We start from the raw sequence: 16,140 nt of genomic DNA, 5'->3' as shown, positions 1-16,140 counted from the left end.
TCACTAACATTATTACATCTGAATCCTTCAAAATCAATACAAAACTAGAATTGACGATATAAAACAGTAAAAAATTATTACGGGTTAAAATTGATGATCATCACAAATCTCATTATATTAATTTTTTTAATTAACAGTTATTATTGTATTTTATCCTTTAAAGTGTATCACCTCACAAGTATCATATTTCTATAGATAAATTATTATATGGTGCATTTGTTATAGATTACATGTATTATTTATTAGAAATAAATAAAACCTTTTCCAAATATTTTATATAATTACATGCTTAATATTATTTAAACTCGAGAACACATGTTGTATGCCGATCACGTCTCTAAAATGTAATTAAGTATTGTTTTTGATAAATTAATTAAAAAATAATTATACATGATATAGAGATTGATCGATATATTGTAAACATATAATAAGGAAATTGGTTATGTAATTCCCACGTGGCTTTGGGGAATAACAAAATGTCTGTTTTCATAAGTCTCTTCACTATTTAAACCCAAAGCACCCCACGGCTGGTGCTGAGGAAGTGAGTCCAGAGACAGGGATCAGTTATGGCTCTGTGTTCAGTTTTTTTCAATTTTCTTCTTCTGCTTCTTCTTTCTTTCACCAAAGAAGCTTTAGGTGTTTCAGAGCAAGAAGCTGACAGAGTGCATGGACTACCCGGACAGCCTCCGGTGAAGTTCAAACAATATTCTGGTTATATCACTGTCAATGAAACCCATGGAAGAGCACTCTTCTATTGGTTCTTTGAGGCCACTCATAAACCAGAAGAAAAACCTCTTCTCTTATGGCTCAATGGAGGTACGCGCTTATTTACTAACTCAGTTCCTCATGCATATATTTATTATTTATGCAATCGTTTTTATTTAGTTTTCACTTTCATGACTAATACATAATTAACTCAACGAAACTGTGATGTTTTTAATTATCGTAGCATCACACACTCACACTCTCGCACACATGTATTTGGGTAAATAATTAATGGTATATATCATGCTTAATTGATATATTTAACCTAGTGAATCCCGAGTCTTATCGATTGATGATCTTGTGAATGATTGCGACAAGCAATGTTGGTAATCGTATATTGTCGTATATTAATTTCCCAACGACTGCGATATTGGTGATGGAATATATAAAGTTTGTTAAAGACAAGAAAGGAAAACTGCTAAAAACAATTCTGAAGCAATCATGGGGCCTTTACCTAAATTCAAGTAGTTTCAGCAAAACTCGTTTATAGCTAGCCTCATCAGATTCACAAGATGTAAAAGTAAATGCGTTGATTAGAATAAAATCAGGCACATAATTAGCGAATTGAATTATCATATATAATTTTCATATAACTCCGAGTGATCTCCAGGTCATTCCTTCGCGCAAGTCATGCAGCACTCATTGTCATGATGATTCCTTCCTAAATAATATCATGAAAGTACATCAAGATAAATGCAAACCATCATAGCTTCAATTAGTTTAATTAGGAAAAAAACAAAAAACTAAGAGGTTATGCACCTGCCGCTGCGCACATATATAGCATTATAATTATGCAGTCAACACCGTGCCCCTTGTGAAACAAGTTATGCCAAATAATATCGTAAGCTTGCCCTCCTGCACAAGAGATATTTACTAGAGTGTGTTTCTTGAAAGTTATTATTTCTAAGAATATGAATATGAATTTTCGAGTGTAGTATTCTTTTTTTTTTACATGATTGGAATGTGGTATTCTAATATTCTATGCTTGTTTAGAGTTTTAAAAAATGATCAAATATGTTTTTTATACTTGTGATTTATTCCTTTTTTAGTTTATTATCTTTTATTTTATTTTACTAACTAATGTTTTCAAACTTTTATTTTTGGTATTTATCGTGAGTCTAAGTATGTTAGTTTATCACATTATCATTTAAGTAATGATATAACATTTTATTAGTTTGTTATATTATTATTTAACGGATCAAGACTAATGATAAATATTAAAAACAAAAATTTAAAAATATCAAAGTATTTTTTAGAAAATAGATAATAATCTAAAAAATAAATACATTACAGTATTAAAAATATATTTAAGCCTTAAAAAATATTCTTAATTTTTGTTAATTCTTAGGAAAGTAATTAGAACCTAACTTATTTCACTTTTATTCTCAAGGTGAGGGAGTGGGAGAGCTGTATTCGATCCCATAAAAATGTGAAAAGTTGTTTTTTTAACTCACTCATAGCTTCCCTTTCATCTCTTATTTTTTATTTTAATTTTTTAAAATTTGAAAAATATTTATATAAATATTAAAATCCAGCCTAACACATTTTTAAGTATTTTTTGGAATAATATTTTTATTTTTTTGAAAAATACAATATCATACCTTAAATCAATATTAAATGCGTTATCTTTACCCAACCAAGTTTGATATGGTTATATTTGGATATCTGAAAAAAAAAGGTCTATTTGGATAAAATTTAAAAAAATACTTATAGAAAAAAATAATTTTTTCCATAAATTAATTTATAAAAATTCTCGCATATAACTTCACCAAGAAGATTACTTTTAAATTATACAAGCCAAAACCCACAGATCGACTATAAATTAAAGTTCGAAACCTTGGTTTATTTGAAAATATTGAATTGAATTTTCATTGTGCCTTTTAAAAAACTTCATTGGTAGATATAGATACTAGTCTTATCCATTTATAATCCAGTCCACGAAACTTAAGTTTTAGACTGATCAAATAAGTCTGATTTATGAAATAAATAAATTTTTTTAAGATTTATATTTAATTCACAAAAATCCACAAATAAATGGACTGATCGTCAGACCTAAATATTAATTTGAAAAAAAAATATTTTTTATAAAGAAAATGTGTTTTAGAAAGTGACAAATGTATATAACTAAAAGAAAAAAAAATTGACTTTATTTTTTATACTAAAATCTATTACACTAAAATATACTAATATTTTAAACACATCAAAATAACAATTACAACTTAAGTTAAAAGTCAAAATCTTACCCTAACAAATCAATAATACTTACCTATTAAATTTAGAAGGATTAAATAGATAGTCCACAAGTTCACATATAAAATTTGTTAAGTCCTTAGGCTTAATATAATAGACTAGACTCGAAAATTCAATATAATTATACAAAACTTTTAAGATAAAAAATCCGTTATCCACCCGATCCACGGAATTAGCGAGCCGATTCACGAACATGGTTCCATATATCCAAACGGTGTGTATGAATGTTACGGGACATAAACAATTAATATAGATGTAAGGATTTTTTTTTTCTCTTTTTGACGAGAGCAAACCAACTAATTTGCCACATCCATATTAAATTTTTACTATCATAAAAAAAAAATATTAAAATTCTACTCGTATTTGTTATAATTAATTAATGAGTTGTTTCTTGCACAATCTGCCAGGATGACATGTTTAATTATGTACTTAATTTATAGGTTACGTAATCCTTTTCCAAATTCATTTGTTTAACTTACCAATGGAGATAAAAATAAAAATAAAAACAAAACAAAAAATACAAACAGAAAAAACGGCCAAAATTCAAGACGAAGGTTGTGTACACGATATGCGAGTTCATTTAATTTCTTTGTGACTTCTAACATGTTATTGGCTCCCAGTTTGTTAGCTTGTGGACCAAGAGGTCGACAAAAACAAAAAGAAAACAACTTTGCAAAAAAAAAAAAAAACCAATAATTGAATATGGAGCAAGCATGCGGTTATTCAAAATTTGATCAAAGTCTTCAGTCAGTGGCTTCAACTTGCAGCAGAAACTGCCATAATAAAATTCCATTGAAGCAATGAATATTGCTTTGAACCGAAGTGAAAACCCAACTTTTTTTTTCTTGTGCTGATAGGAACATAAAGGCAAGAAAACTTTATATTAGTGACACCAGCAAAAAAAGGGGGCCAGGTATGATAAAACAAAATTAACGAAGCATGTGCATAAATAAAAAAAGGTTCTAACTTTTGAAGTTTGACTATGTTCTGCTTATTCGTTATCTGTTTCATCGTAATTTATTACCTTAATTACACTTTTGCTCATTTAGGTATCACAATGGTATAATTTTGATGTTCCATATTCTTATTGGTCAATTTAGATTATCCAAGCATCGCTTGTAAATGGAATATACAAATAAAAATAAGAGATTTTATTTTCTTGGCTAGTTTTAGAGATTTTATTTTTTTTGCTAATTGTAGAGATAATATGTGAACCACACCTCCCAAGTTGAGAATTATATTTTACAATATAAAAGTAAATTAATTTGGTCTATAAATTTTATATTGATAATCATTTTATAATGTAGTTGCGATTTCCCCATCTTCTTGAAGGTTGTTAAACTCCGCAATGATTTAATTTTATGAAAGTTAAACTCTTGAACAACTCCATGTTGGAATCAATGGATTCATTCAATTTTGGAACCGCAAATCATTACTGAGGCTTCTTTGCCTTTTGCTTTTAAATAAATATGACTTACTTTTTGTTTACAATGATAATAACATTACGAACTTTCCGAATTAGTTTAAATTTGCTTTTTCAATTCATTACGATTACGATATGTATGAAGCTTATATCATATCCTATATAATAGTACATATCATCCTTTATAGTTTATAGTTGTCACTTTCAAAGTTAGTTATACGTTACATCTGTAGTATATTTACTTATTTATTTATTTATTTACACTGATTCATTAGCTATTAACATGAAGAAAATGCATGAATGTTTTCAGGCCCTGGTTGTTCCTCAATTGGTTATGGAGAAGCAGAGGAGCTAGGACCCTTCTTTCCTCAGGACAGCAGCCAACCAAAGCTAAAGTTAAATCCTTATTCTTGGAATAACGGTTGGTGAATTTAGATTCGTAGCCAATAATTTTTCACCACATACCAAAACATATATACTATACATGGTCATTAATTCTCATAAGTTGATTTGTAAATTTGGTAAATGTGTTTATTCAAGATAAACTATATGCTAGAAAAAGCAACGATCCTTAACCAATATAGTTTCTATTTTCTATAGCTGCCAATCTTTTGTTTTTGGAATCCCCTGTTGGGGTGGGGTTCTCCTACACCAACACCAGCAGTGATATAAGTGAGCTTGGTGACACCATTACCGGTAATGTTAAATGTTGCTGTCATCTAAATATTTGTAATTTTTTTTTTATCCTGCTTTTACTAAATGTGATTTATTGATGGTACGTTATTTTTCAACATCAGCTAAAGATTCACACACCTTTATCATCAAGTGGTTTAGAAGATTTCCACAATTCAGATCACACGAATTCTACATTTCCGGTGAAAGCTATGCAGGTATCTAGCAATGTTCTAAAACAGGCTATTGCTTGCTGCAACTCCCAAGTTGCTTCCTACACCTCCTTTATAACTTCCGGAATAAACAATGCAGAATGTAAAATTACATTCCGGAAGACACTTTATTTTTTTTTTACTTCTAGAATGACCAATTCAAAAAGTAAAAAATCATTCCAGAAAGGGTGCAGGAAGCAACTTGGACTTGCAGGAAGTAACAACCTCTAGAACACCATACATTTCTTTGCGAAAAGTATATGTAATATGATATGATTTTGGGCCTTAATTTCTTCATTTAAAAATAAATATGATTTGTTTTGACATTTCAGGGCACTATGTTCCGCAACTTTCAGAGCTCATTTTCGATAATAATCGCAATCCTGTCGAGAAAGACTACATTAACTTCAAAGGATTCCTGGTAAAATTCTCTCATCAACCCTGAACCACGAATATCATTTTTTCAATTATACTTGTGCCTGATATGTATCAAATACAGGTGCACATTGAGTGCAGTTGAATACTCAACAAAAATATTTTTGTTAAAAAAAAAATTGTACGCCACTTGACTATAACCTTAACAAGATAAGTGCAATTTTGAGTATACTTAAGTATACGTTAAATGCAACGTAAAAAAGAAGTGTAACTTAAATATTAGTTAAATATTTTTTTTCAAAACATTGACAACATAAAGTTTTTCTTTTTGTCTTTTTATAATTTTTCTATCTTCATTTTTTTATTTAATCAAACTTACTAATCCTTTTTTCTAAGATATGAGATTGGAGTTTGTTGATTTCTTGTGTCATAAATATTTTCATGACAATCAATAAACCTTTATTAGCATATTGTGATTTTAATTTTAAAAAATTGACATATTTCATTCCCATATCCTCATTACATAGTGATATCATACCTGTGTTCATGTAACATAGGTCAAAGCAAGGTCAAGGTATAACCAATCAACAGGAAAAGTCCAAAAGAAAAAAATGAAATCAAAATTAATTTGACACAATGACATTGCTTGTGCAGATTGGAAATGCATTACTGGACGACGAAACAGATCAAAAGGGTATGATAGATTATGCATGGGATCATGCTGTGATATCTGATGGAGTATACCATAACATTACAACCATATGCGATTTCAGCCTTCCAATTCTAAATCAAACAAATGAGTGCAATGTGGAACTCAATAAGTACTTCGCTGTGTATAAGATTATTGATATGTATAGCTTGTACACTCCCAGATGTTTCAGCAACACCAGCAGCACCAGAAAGGAAGCCCTTCAAAGTTTTTCAAAAATTGTGAGCTTCTGCCAACTGTGTTCTGTCTTTTAGTAAAAATTCCCCATTAACTAATTAAGTAACGAATTCTAAAATTCTATTAATATGTTACTTTTTTTAGAAAATATTAATATGTTACTTAAAGTATTAATCTTGGACAAAATAAAATAAACTATAAGTTTTAGGATGTATTTGATTTTTCTTTTAAAAAATTGTTTTTAGTTTTCAAAATGCAATTAAATAAAGGTTGGTGGAGGATGGTGGGCGATATAGAGCACATTGTGAAATTGTGAGAGGTTTAACAAAATAAAAACATAAGAAGAAAATGAGAAAACATCTGTTGGTTGTTTCTTTTTTTTCTCTCTCTCTAAAATACTTTTTTTAGAAATAATTCTTGACCAGTGTGAAATTATTTTAGAAACTAATTACTAAAACCAAAAAGTGAGAAGGAATCAAACGGACCCTTAAACCTACAAAGTGTGGCTGACATGTGACATGACATGGTTGATGGGGCTAACATGGGTAATACGTGATAATCATGTAACAAAGTTAATCATTTGGTGCCAAGACATACTACTTTATAAATTAGTCATTGTATAGAGAAACGATAACTAAGTTTTAGTCCTTATACTACCTAATTAACTATTAGTCCTAGAAGAGATCGATTTGCTACATCTTATAGAGCATGTTGGCCTTTTTGATTTGAACAGGATGGGTGGCACAGAAAATCAGCTGGATATGATCCTTGTGCATCCGATTATACTGAAGCGTACCTAAATAGGCCAGAAGTCCAAAAGGCATTACATGCCAATGTCACCAAAATTCCATATCCATGGACTCATTGCAGGTTTTGCTCCAACATTCCTTTTTTTTTTTTTCTGTTTTTCTTTTCTTTTCTAATTACAACATTTATTTATGCTATTGATTAACTTGAGTTTTAGGCGTTAAAATGATCTTAGTTGGTTGAACAAAATACACGAGTTATTGTAAACATTTGACAGTGTCTTTGATTCTTCCCGATAAAAACAAACTTCAGCTTAAGGTTAACATTACATATTGAAAAATATCATTAAACCAATCTTAACTCGTGCTATATTTATTATTATCACATAGGTGATAGGTAGATAATCAGAAATAAAATATGTGTTGATGTTGTCTATCTGATCTTGTGCTTGTCCTTAGCGATAATATCACATTTTGGAATGACTCACCACAGTCCATGCTTCCTGTCATCAAGAAGCTTATTGCTGGTGGTATTCGCATTTGGGTTTACAGGTACACATACACTACTACATACATTACTGCAAAATATTTGTTAGTCCCTTTTGAAAAGTAGAGAAAACTAATTGATTTTAACTAGCTAATTCAACTCGCGGAACTCGAAAGTTCAAATTTAAGCAGTGATGGTTAGTTATATGCTCAGTATCGTAAAAGAAGTACTATTCTTTGTTTCTGTTTTATAATTATGAATTTAATTCTTCATATACTAATTTACTTTATTCCTTTCTTTGTAAAGTGGAGATACCGATGGAAGAATTCCCGTGACTTCAACAAGATACACTCTTAGAAAGTTGGGGCTTGGGATCGTCGAAGATTGGACTCCCTGGTATACCAGCAAGCAGGTAAAAATCACATTTGAGATTTCTTCATTAATCCAAACATAATATAGGCTGAATTTGTGTCTTATTAAAATATATATGTATTCCAAATTTATGAAGAAACATTTTTTTGACAGGTGGGAGGATGGACCATTGCTTACGATGGACTTACTTTTGTTACCATAAGAGGTGCTGGTCATCAAGTTCCTACTTTCACACCCAAGCAAGCTCTGCAGTTGGTTCGACACTTCCTAGCAAATAAGAAATTACCATCTCAACCAATTTAATCACTTTTCTTTTAATTTATCATTTTGAAGTTTGTTTCTGATTAAGAATGGATATTTCTTGTTTCTGGGTTTCAAAAAGCCCACTTGTGTTCTATTTTTAATTTTCAATTATTTCATAAGACTCTTCTGAAGTATGAATTGCATCATATCCATATATAAAATTTAATGTCTACCTATTAGCAGTATAAAATAATTTTATTATCTCTAATCAGAAATTATCCTTTAAATATTTAAATGTAATTATTTTAAAAATAAATAAATTAATCATATATGATAAATGATGATTAAATGAATATGTAAAACTTTTTATAACAACTTAATTTTTTTCTCTTATATATATATATATATATCACAAATTATTTTATCCCGGATGTTATATGGTTATCTTTCCGTACGTTAAAATATCATGCACTACTCAAGAATTGAGACTGAGAGTAATTTATAAACATTTTTTCCTTTGAAAGTTGAGATGCTTTTAAATAAGGACAAAATATAATGAAGAACTAAAATAAATCATACCTCAAATGTAATGACTAAAACGATATGATGTATAAAATTTTAATGTACAAGAGGAGAAATTATGAGTATATTTTTTTTTCTTATCAACTCATAATCTCACATTCAATAAATATTTAATTCGACCAAAGAGGCGGATATTATGTATTCACATGGGACCATAACCACTCCTGGTAAGTAAAAAAGCATATATATCTTATTATCCACTGCCCAATAATCCTCTCAATGTTCCTTTGATTTATGTTTTTGGGACAAGAAATAATCATGGGTAAAATAATCATGGGAATGTGATGGATTATAGTAATATTTTTTGGACACTATTTTTTTGACTTTCGTGTGAGTTGTTATATTTATACCTACAGTATTTTAGACACATTTGTATATTTTTTTAACAACTTTAATAATAAGGATATTTCAGTAACCATTATACATATTTCTAAGAAAAAAATGTCAAACAAAAACATGTTTTAATTATTTATAATCATATAAGAATATTCAAAATCATTTTTAATAGTTAATTAAACATATTTTGATAAATAAGTGTATGCAAAAATATCTATTGTAAAACACACTAAAATTATTTATAACTACGCAATAAAAAGTTCTATATAATTTCCCAATTAAACATAAATCACTTATTAAATATAAAATATATTAAATAAATTATTAAATATAATTATTTTTTAAAACTAAATTTATACATTTTAAATAAATAAATAAATTTTTTTATTACTTTTATGAAAAAAATATTGACTTAAATATTTTGTTTTAGAAATTAAATTTCAGATATTTAAGTAAAGAAAATAATAATTACTAATTATGCAATCATCTCTATCATATAACAAACTTAAAAGTATTTGTTCCTAATTAAACATAAAATTCTTATTAAATATGAATCCTTTTAAATAAATAATTAATTCTAAATTTTATTTTATAAATTAAATTCGATATTTTTTTAAAAAATAAAATATTAATTATTAAATATGTAAAACTTCTATTATATAACATACCTAAATTACTTATAACACAATAGTAAAAATTTCTATATAAATTTCCAATTAAAAACAAATTCATCAATAAAAAAAAATTTAAAAATGAATTATCAAATATAATCAATTTTTTAGAAATTAAATTTCATATATTTTAAATAAAAATTGTTAATTAATAATTATGCAAAAATATCTATTATAACACCTAAAGTCTAAGAAAGAAAAACCTACCCCTAAAAAAAAGAACCTGAAAAGATAAAATAAAAAATCTATGTATTTTTCCTAACTAAACAGAAATTCCCTATTAAGTATAAAATATATAAAATAAATTATTAAATTTTATTTAATTTAAAGTTGAGACTTTTTTTTATCATAATATTGATACAAAATATTGATTGACCACATAGTAGAATTTCTACTCTTAATCATATTTTTTTCATTTATAATACTCAAACTCAATATTTTACTTAAGAGATTTATGTATAATTTCTTTAAACCAATGATATATTGACATAAAAAAAATCTAGATAAATCTCAATTAGTTTTAAAATTATAAGAAACTATATTATTTTAAATTAAATGTCTATGTAACTAATGATAAAATCTATAAAATAACCGAGGAGAGTTGAGTATAATGAAAGGGGCTAATTTCTTTAAACATGGTGAATCAAGGTTTTAATTTTTGGTAAAAGAGATACCAAGACAATACATATATGAAATAAATAAATAAATCTATACAATAAGAAAATATATCGGTGTATTAAATAATATAACAATCATCATATATTAATATTAAATAGACATGTTCTCTAACAATTTTTTTTTCTTGACTTCTTGTTTTTTATTTTGAATTTTGTCTCCATCGTTACATGGATTTTATTAACTTAACATATTAGTAGTTGTGATATAAAAAATCCAACAACTCTAAAAAAGAATCGATTGTTTTCAAAAACTACTTAATAGAGCCAACATAATACACAATAATTTTTTTTTCAAAGAACAAAAGGCAAGAAAAAATATTAATACAAACTTAATAATGACTATTACACAGAAAGTGATAAAATCTTCTGGAAAAAAAGGTAATAAAATCATGAATATATTAATTTGAACATTAATACATGAATGATTTGATGGAATATATAACAAATTCTTAGATGAGGGAAATCATGCATAGATTAATTTGCCAGGTTCTGTTGCTCTTACTCATTTTAGATGAGTGAAATTGTTCATGGATGTCATTGTTCCTCCGTGGCTTTGGAGAATAGTTGTAGAAACAGAACCTGGCAACCTGCACTGCACCAGACTCTTCCCTGTTTTTCAAGTCGATTCATTATTTATTTAAACCAAAGCACCCCACACCTGAGTCGAGAGAGAGAAATTAAGGGATAGATATCATATCAGTTATGGCTTCATTTATTTGCAATGTTCTTGGTCTACATGTTCTGCTTCTTATCTGTTTAACCAAAGAAGCTTTAGGTGTTTCAGAGCAAGAAGCTGACAGAGTGCATGGATTACCCGGACAGCCTCCGGTGAAGTTCAAACAATATTCTGGTTATATCACTGTCAATGAAACCCATGGAAGAGCACTCTTCTATTGGTTCATCGAGGCCACTCACAGACCAAAACACAAACCTGTTCTCCTATGGCTCAATGGAGGTACTTAGCTCCTCATATATGCAATCGTTTTTAATTATTTAGTATTCACTCTTGTGTTTATCTCTTTCAACTGTTGCCTTTTTCTCCTAGCTAGCTTCATTGATTAATACTAAGAGTGAAAACAACAAAACTATGAAGAACCTAATTGGACTGGAAAAATTGTTGTAGCACAAGCTGCATGTAATTGTGTAACTTTTAATCCCCGAGTTTTAATTGTGAGATTATAGTGTCTCGGGTTTCATTTGATCCAATTGACTCTATTAGATATCATAATTGTGAGATTTTAATATTGTTGTTTAATATACCAATGTTATATATATATATATATAATGAACTAAAATAGTACAATTGTAATATATGAGGAATCCAATTAGCGCAATTGGAATTTGAAGGACGAGAGTCGTACATTTGGATACCTAATGACAAAACTGACATAATTAAAATACGAGTGACTAAAATTATAAAATTGTAATACTTGAGAGACTAAAACTATGATTAAACATTTAGTTTATATTCTAATTTATAATATAAGAGTAAATATAATTTTTAACTTAATATTTAAATTCTACATGTGTTCGCGTCTGTATATATATTATCATTCATTTTTTTTTTTAAATTAATGGTTACGATTAGTTAATCATGTCTTTTGTTTTAAATATTTTTTTTTTCTGATATTCAAATAACTAATAGGAGAGGATTTAAGTAACCTAGTATGTCCAATGCACGTTTTCTAATATTATAAATTAAGCACTAAATTTAAGCATTAAACAAATAATAGAAATCAATTAGCAATACGAATTGATAATTGATTGTGACACAAATGTTCATTACTGTAATTAATATGAAGAAAATGCATGAATTTTTTCAGGCCCTGGTTGTTCCTCAATTGGTTATGGAGAAGCAGAGGAGCTAGGACCCTTCTTTCCTCAGGACAGCAGCCAACCAAAGCTAAAGTTGAACCCTTATTCTTGGAATAAAGGTTGGTGAATTTAGATTGATAGCCCGTAATTTTTCACCACATACCAAAAGTTGATTTGTGAATTTGGTAAATGTGCTCATTCAAGACAGAAAAACTAAAACCTTTATCAGCATGCTTGTAGTTTTTTTAACTCAATATTTTTGTATGATAAACATCAATATATGTGTTTTACAAATACTATGCTAGAAAAAGCAATGATCCTTAACCAATATGATTTCTATTTCTACAGCTGCCAATCTTTTGTTTTTGGAATCCCCTGTTGGAGTTGGGTTCTCCTACACCAACACCAGCAATGATATAAGTGAACTTGGTGACACCATTACTGGTAACGTTAAATGTTGTTGTTATCTAAATATTTGTACTCTTTTTTTTTTTTTATGTTGCTTTTAGTAAATGTGATTTATTGATGACACTTATTTGTCAACATCAGCTAAAGATTCACACACCTTTATCGTCAAGTGGTTTAGAAGATTTCCACAATTCAGATCAAACAAATTCTACATTTCCGGTGAAAGCTATGCAGGTATGTATCTAGCTATGTTCTAAAACACCATACATTTCTTTGCGAAAGGTATATGATAATATGATATGATTTGGGCCTTAGTTTCTCAATTTTATAATAAATATGATTTGTTTTGACATTTCAGGGCACTATGTTCCGCAACTTTCAGAGCTCATTTTCGATAATAATCGCAATCATGCCAAGAAAGACTACATTAACTTCAAAGGATTCATGGTAAAATTCTCTCGTCGACTCTGAAGCACTCAGTTTATCAATTATACTTGTACCTGATATGTATAATCAAATACAGGTACACATTGAGTACAGTTGCATAACAATAATTCTTTTTTTTTTTTTAAGTTGTACACCACTGATTATATAACTTTAATAAGATTATTAGCAATTTGGAGTGTTGTTAAGTATGCCTTTTTTTTTTTTTTTTTACATAACATTGATAATTTCCGGATAAATTTATAGAATTTTTTTGTCTCTTTTATAATTTTTCTTTGTTATTTTCCTTAGTTGTAAAATATCATATTGGAATAACAAATTGATTGAACACAACTAGTTAATGTGTTAAAGTTAAGATTTAATTATTTGAGTATTATTCGAGTTCGATTCTTGACGAAAATAATTTTTGATCAAATTTTACTTATCTCTTAGTCCAACTTCGAATTAGTCAAGATTCTTTTCTTCCTCACGAACAAGAAAATCAAGAAAAAAATTGAAGTTAATTAAATTTTTTTATCATAAATATTTTTGTAGTAATCTATAAATACTTTATATTTTATATTTATTATTTAAGAAATATATTAGCATATTTATAGTTTTAGTTTATTAAAATTGACACATTTCTTACCCATATCTACATTGGATATCGATATCATACCTGTGTTCATGTAACATAGGTAAACAAACATGGTCCAGGTACAAATAAACCAACAACACAAGTCCTAAAGAAACAACATGAAACCAAAATTAATAATTTGACACAAACAATGACATTGGTTGTGCAGATTGGAAATGCATTGTTGGACGACGAAACAGATCAAAAGGGTATGATAGATTACGCGTGGAATCATGCTGTGATATCTGATGGAGTATACCATAACATTACAACCAAATGCAATTTCAGCCTTCCAGATTCAACAGATGACTGCATTGATCAACTCAATAAGTACTTCGATGTATATAGCATTATTGATATGTATAGCTTGTACACTCCCAAGTGTTTCAGCAACAACGGCAACACCATAAAGAAATTAGCCCATGTCCTCAGAGGCAGAGCCCCTCAAACTTTTTCCAAAATTGTGAGCTTAATTTCTACTGTCTCAGTCAAATTCCACATTAACTAGTCAAGTAATGAATATAATATTAAGAAGAAAGGTTAAATTATTTGTTTAGTCCTAGACTAGATCATGATGTTGACCATTTTGATTTGAACAGAATGGGTGGCACAGAAAACCAGCTGGATATGATCCTTGTGCATCCGATTATACTGAAGTGTACCTAAATAGGCCAGAAGTCCAAAAGGCATTACATGCCAATGTCACCAAAATTCCCTATTCCTGGACTCACTGCAGGTTTTGCTCCAACTTTATCCCGTTTTCTATTATGCTCTCTATTTTTCTGTTTTTCTTTTATAAAAAATTCTAATTATGACATTTATATATGTATTCAATTAACTTCAATTTTAGGTAAACATTATATATGGGAAAATATCATTAAATCAACCATAATTTGTGCTATATTTATTATTGATGATGTCTTTCTGATCTTGTGCTTGTCCATAGCGATACTATCACATTTTGGAATGACGCACCACAGTCCATGCTTCCTGTCATCAAGAAGCTTATTGCTGGTGGTATTCGCATTTGGGTTTACAGGTACACATACACTACTACATACATTACTGCAACATATTTGTTAGTCCCTTTTGAAAAGTAGAGAAAACTAATTGATTTTAACTAGCTAATTCAACTCGCGGAACTCGAAAGTTCAAATTTAAGCAGTGATGGTTAGTTATATGCTCAGTATCGTAAAAGAGTACTATTCTTTGTTTCTGTTTTATAATTATCTATTTAATTCTTCATATACTAATTTACTTTATTCCTTTCTTTGTAAAGTGGAGATACCGATGGAAGAATTCCCGTGACTTCAACAAGATACACTCTTAGAAAGTTGGGGCTTGGGATCGTCGAAGATTGGACTCCCTGGTATACCAGCAAGCAGGTAAAAATCACATTTGAGATTTCTTCATTAATCCAAATATAATATAGGCTGAATTTGTGTCTTATTAAAATATATATGTATTCCAAATTTAGTTTAAACTTATGAATGAAGAAACATTTTTTTGACAGGTGGGAGGATGGACCATTGCTTACGATGGACTTACTTTTGTTACCATAAGAGGTGCTGGTCATCAAGTTCCTACTTTCACACCCAAGCAAGCTCTGCAGTTGGTTCGACACTTCCTAGCAAATAAGAAATTACCATCTCAACCAATTTAATCACTTTTCTTTTAATTTATCATTTTGAAGTTTGTTTCACAATAAGAATGGATATTTCTTGTTTCTGGGTTTCAAAAAGCCCACTTGTTCTATTTTCTTATTATCTATATTATTCTAAAAACTATCCGGCCACCAATCACACTTACACATGTTGTTATTTTGTGAAATATAGGTCACTTTCTTTTTTTTTCTTTTTCTTTTTTTTTTTACTATCGACTGCAATGGCTGTTTTTATTTTTATACTTTTACGGCACTTGATCCCTCTCTTGCTTTTTTCTATGGAATTGATCTAGTTTCGTAAAACTCTTGCTGAAGTTTGAATGGAATCATTGGCGGATTGTAGCGTGCCAAAGTGAGGTAAGTATGGCACGGTGTCAAAGTCTAACATGAAAATAAAGTATAAAATATCTGCATTTTTATTATTTTCTCTTTCTGATTATAGTCATTCTCACATTTACTCATTCTAAAAATTAAAATCCTCTCACTTTATTTGACAA

General features: G+C 28.7%; 2 protein-coding genes across 2 annotated transcripts; both read left to right on the top strand.

The window, feature by feature from the left end:
* Nucleotides 1–522: 522 nt before the first annotated feature.
* On the top strand, nucleotides 523–8,663 carry LOC114373886 (serine carboxypeptidase-like 34). Its single transcript, XM_028331455.1, has 10 exons — nucleotides 523–816; nucleotides 4,749–4,859; nucleotides 5,039–5,134; nucleotides 5,236–5,328; nucleotides 5,655–5,743; nucleotides 6,352–6,627; nucleotides 7,317–7,453; nucleotides 7,789–7,881; nucleotides 8,123–8,228; nucleotides 8,342–8,663. The coding sequence occupies exons 1-10, from the start codon at nucleotides 567–569 to the stop codon at nucleotides 8,489–8,491; spliced, it is 1,401 nt and encodes a 466-aa protein (XP_028187256.1). The 5' UTR covers nucleotides 523–566; the 3' UTR covers nucleotides 8,492–8,663.
* A 2,908-nt stretch (nucleotides 8,664–11,571) lies between these two features.
* LOC114373885 (serine carboxypeptidase-like 34) lies at nucleotides 11,572–15,757 on the top strand. Its single transcript, XM_028331454.1, has 10 exons — nucleotides 11,572–11,593; nucleotides 12,521–12,631; nucleotides 12,861–12,956; nucleotides 13,062–13,154; nucleotides 13,279–13,367; nucleotides 14,150–14,461; nucleotides 14,580–14,716; nucleotides 14,927–15,019; nucleotides 15,260–15,365; nucleotides 15,494–15,757. Exons 1-10 carry the CDS (start codon nucleotides 11,572–11,574, stop codon nucleotides 15,641–15,643), a joined length of 1,209 nt encoding a protein of 402 aa, XP_028187255.1. The 3' UTR covers nucleotides 15,644–15,757.
* The last annotated feature ends 383 nt before the right edge of the window (nucleotides 15,758–16,140 follow it).

This window comes from Glycine soja, chromosome 11 (genome assembly GCF_004193775.1).
Source record: "Glycine soja cultivar W05 chromosome 11, ASM419377v2, whole genome shotgun sequence".
NCBI lineage: Eukaryota > Viridiplantae > Streptophyta > Magnoliopsida > Fabales > Fabaceae > Glycine > Glycine soja.
This window is presented reverse-complemented; position numbering and strand designations above follow the sequence as displayed.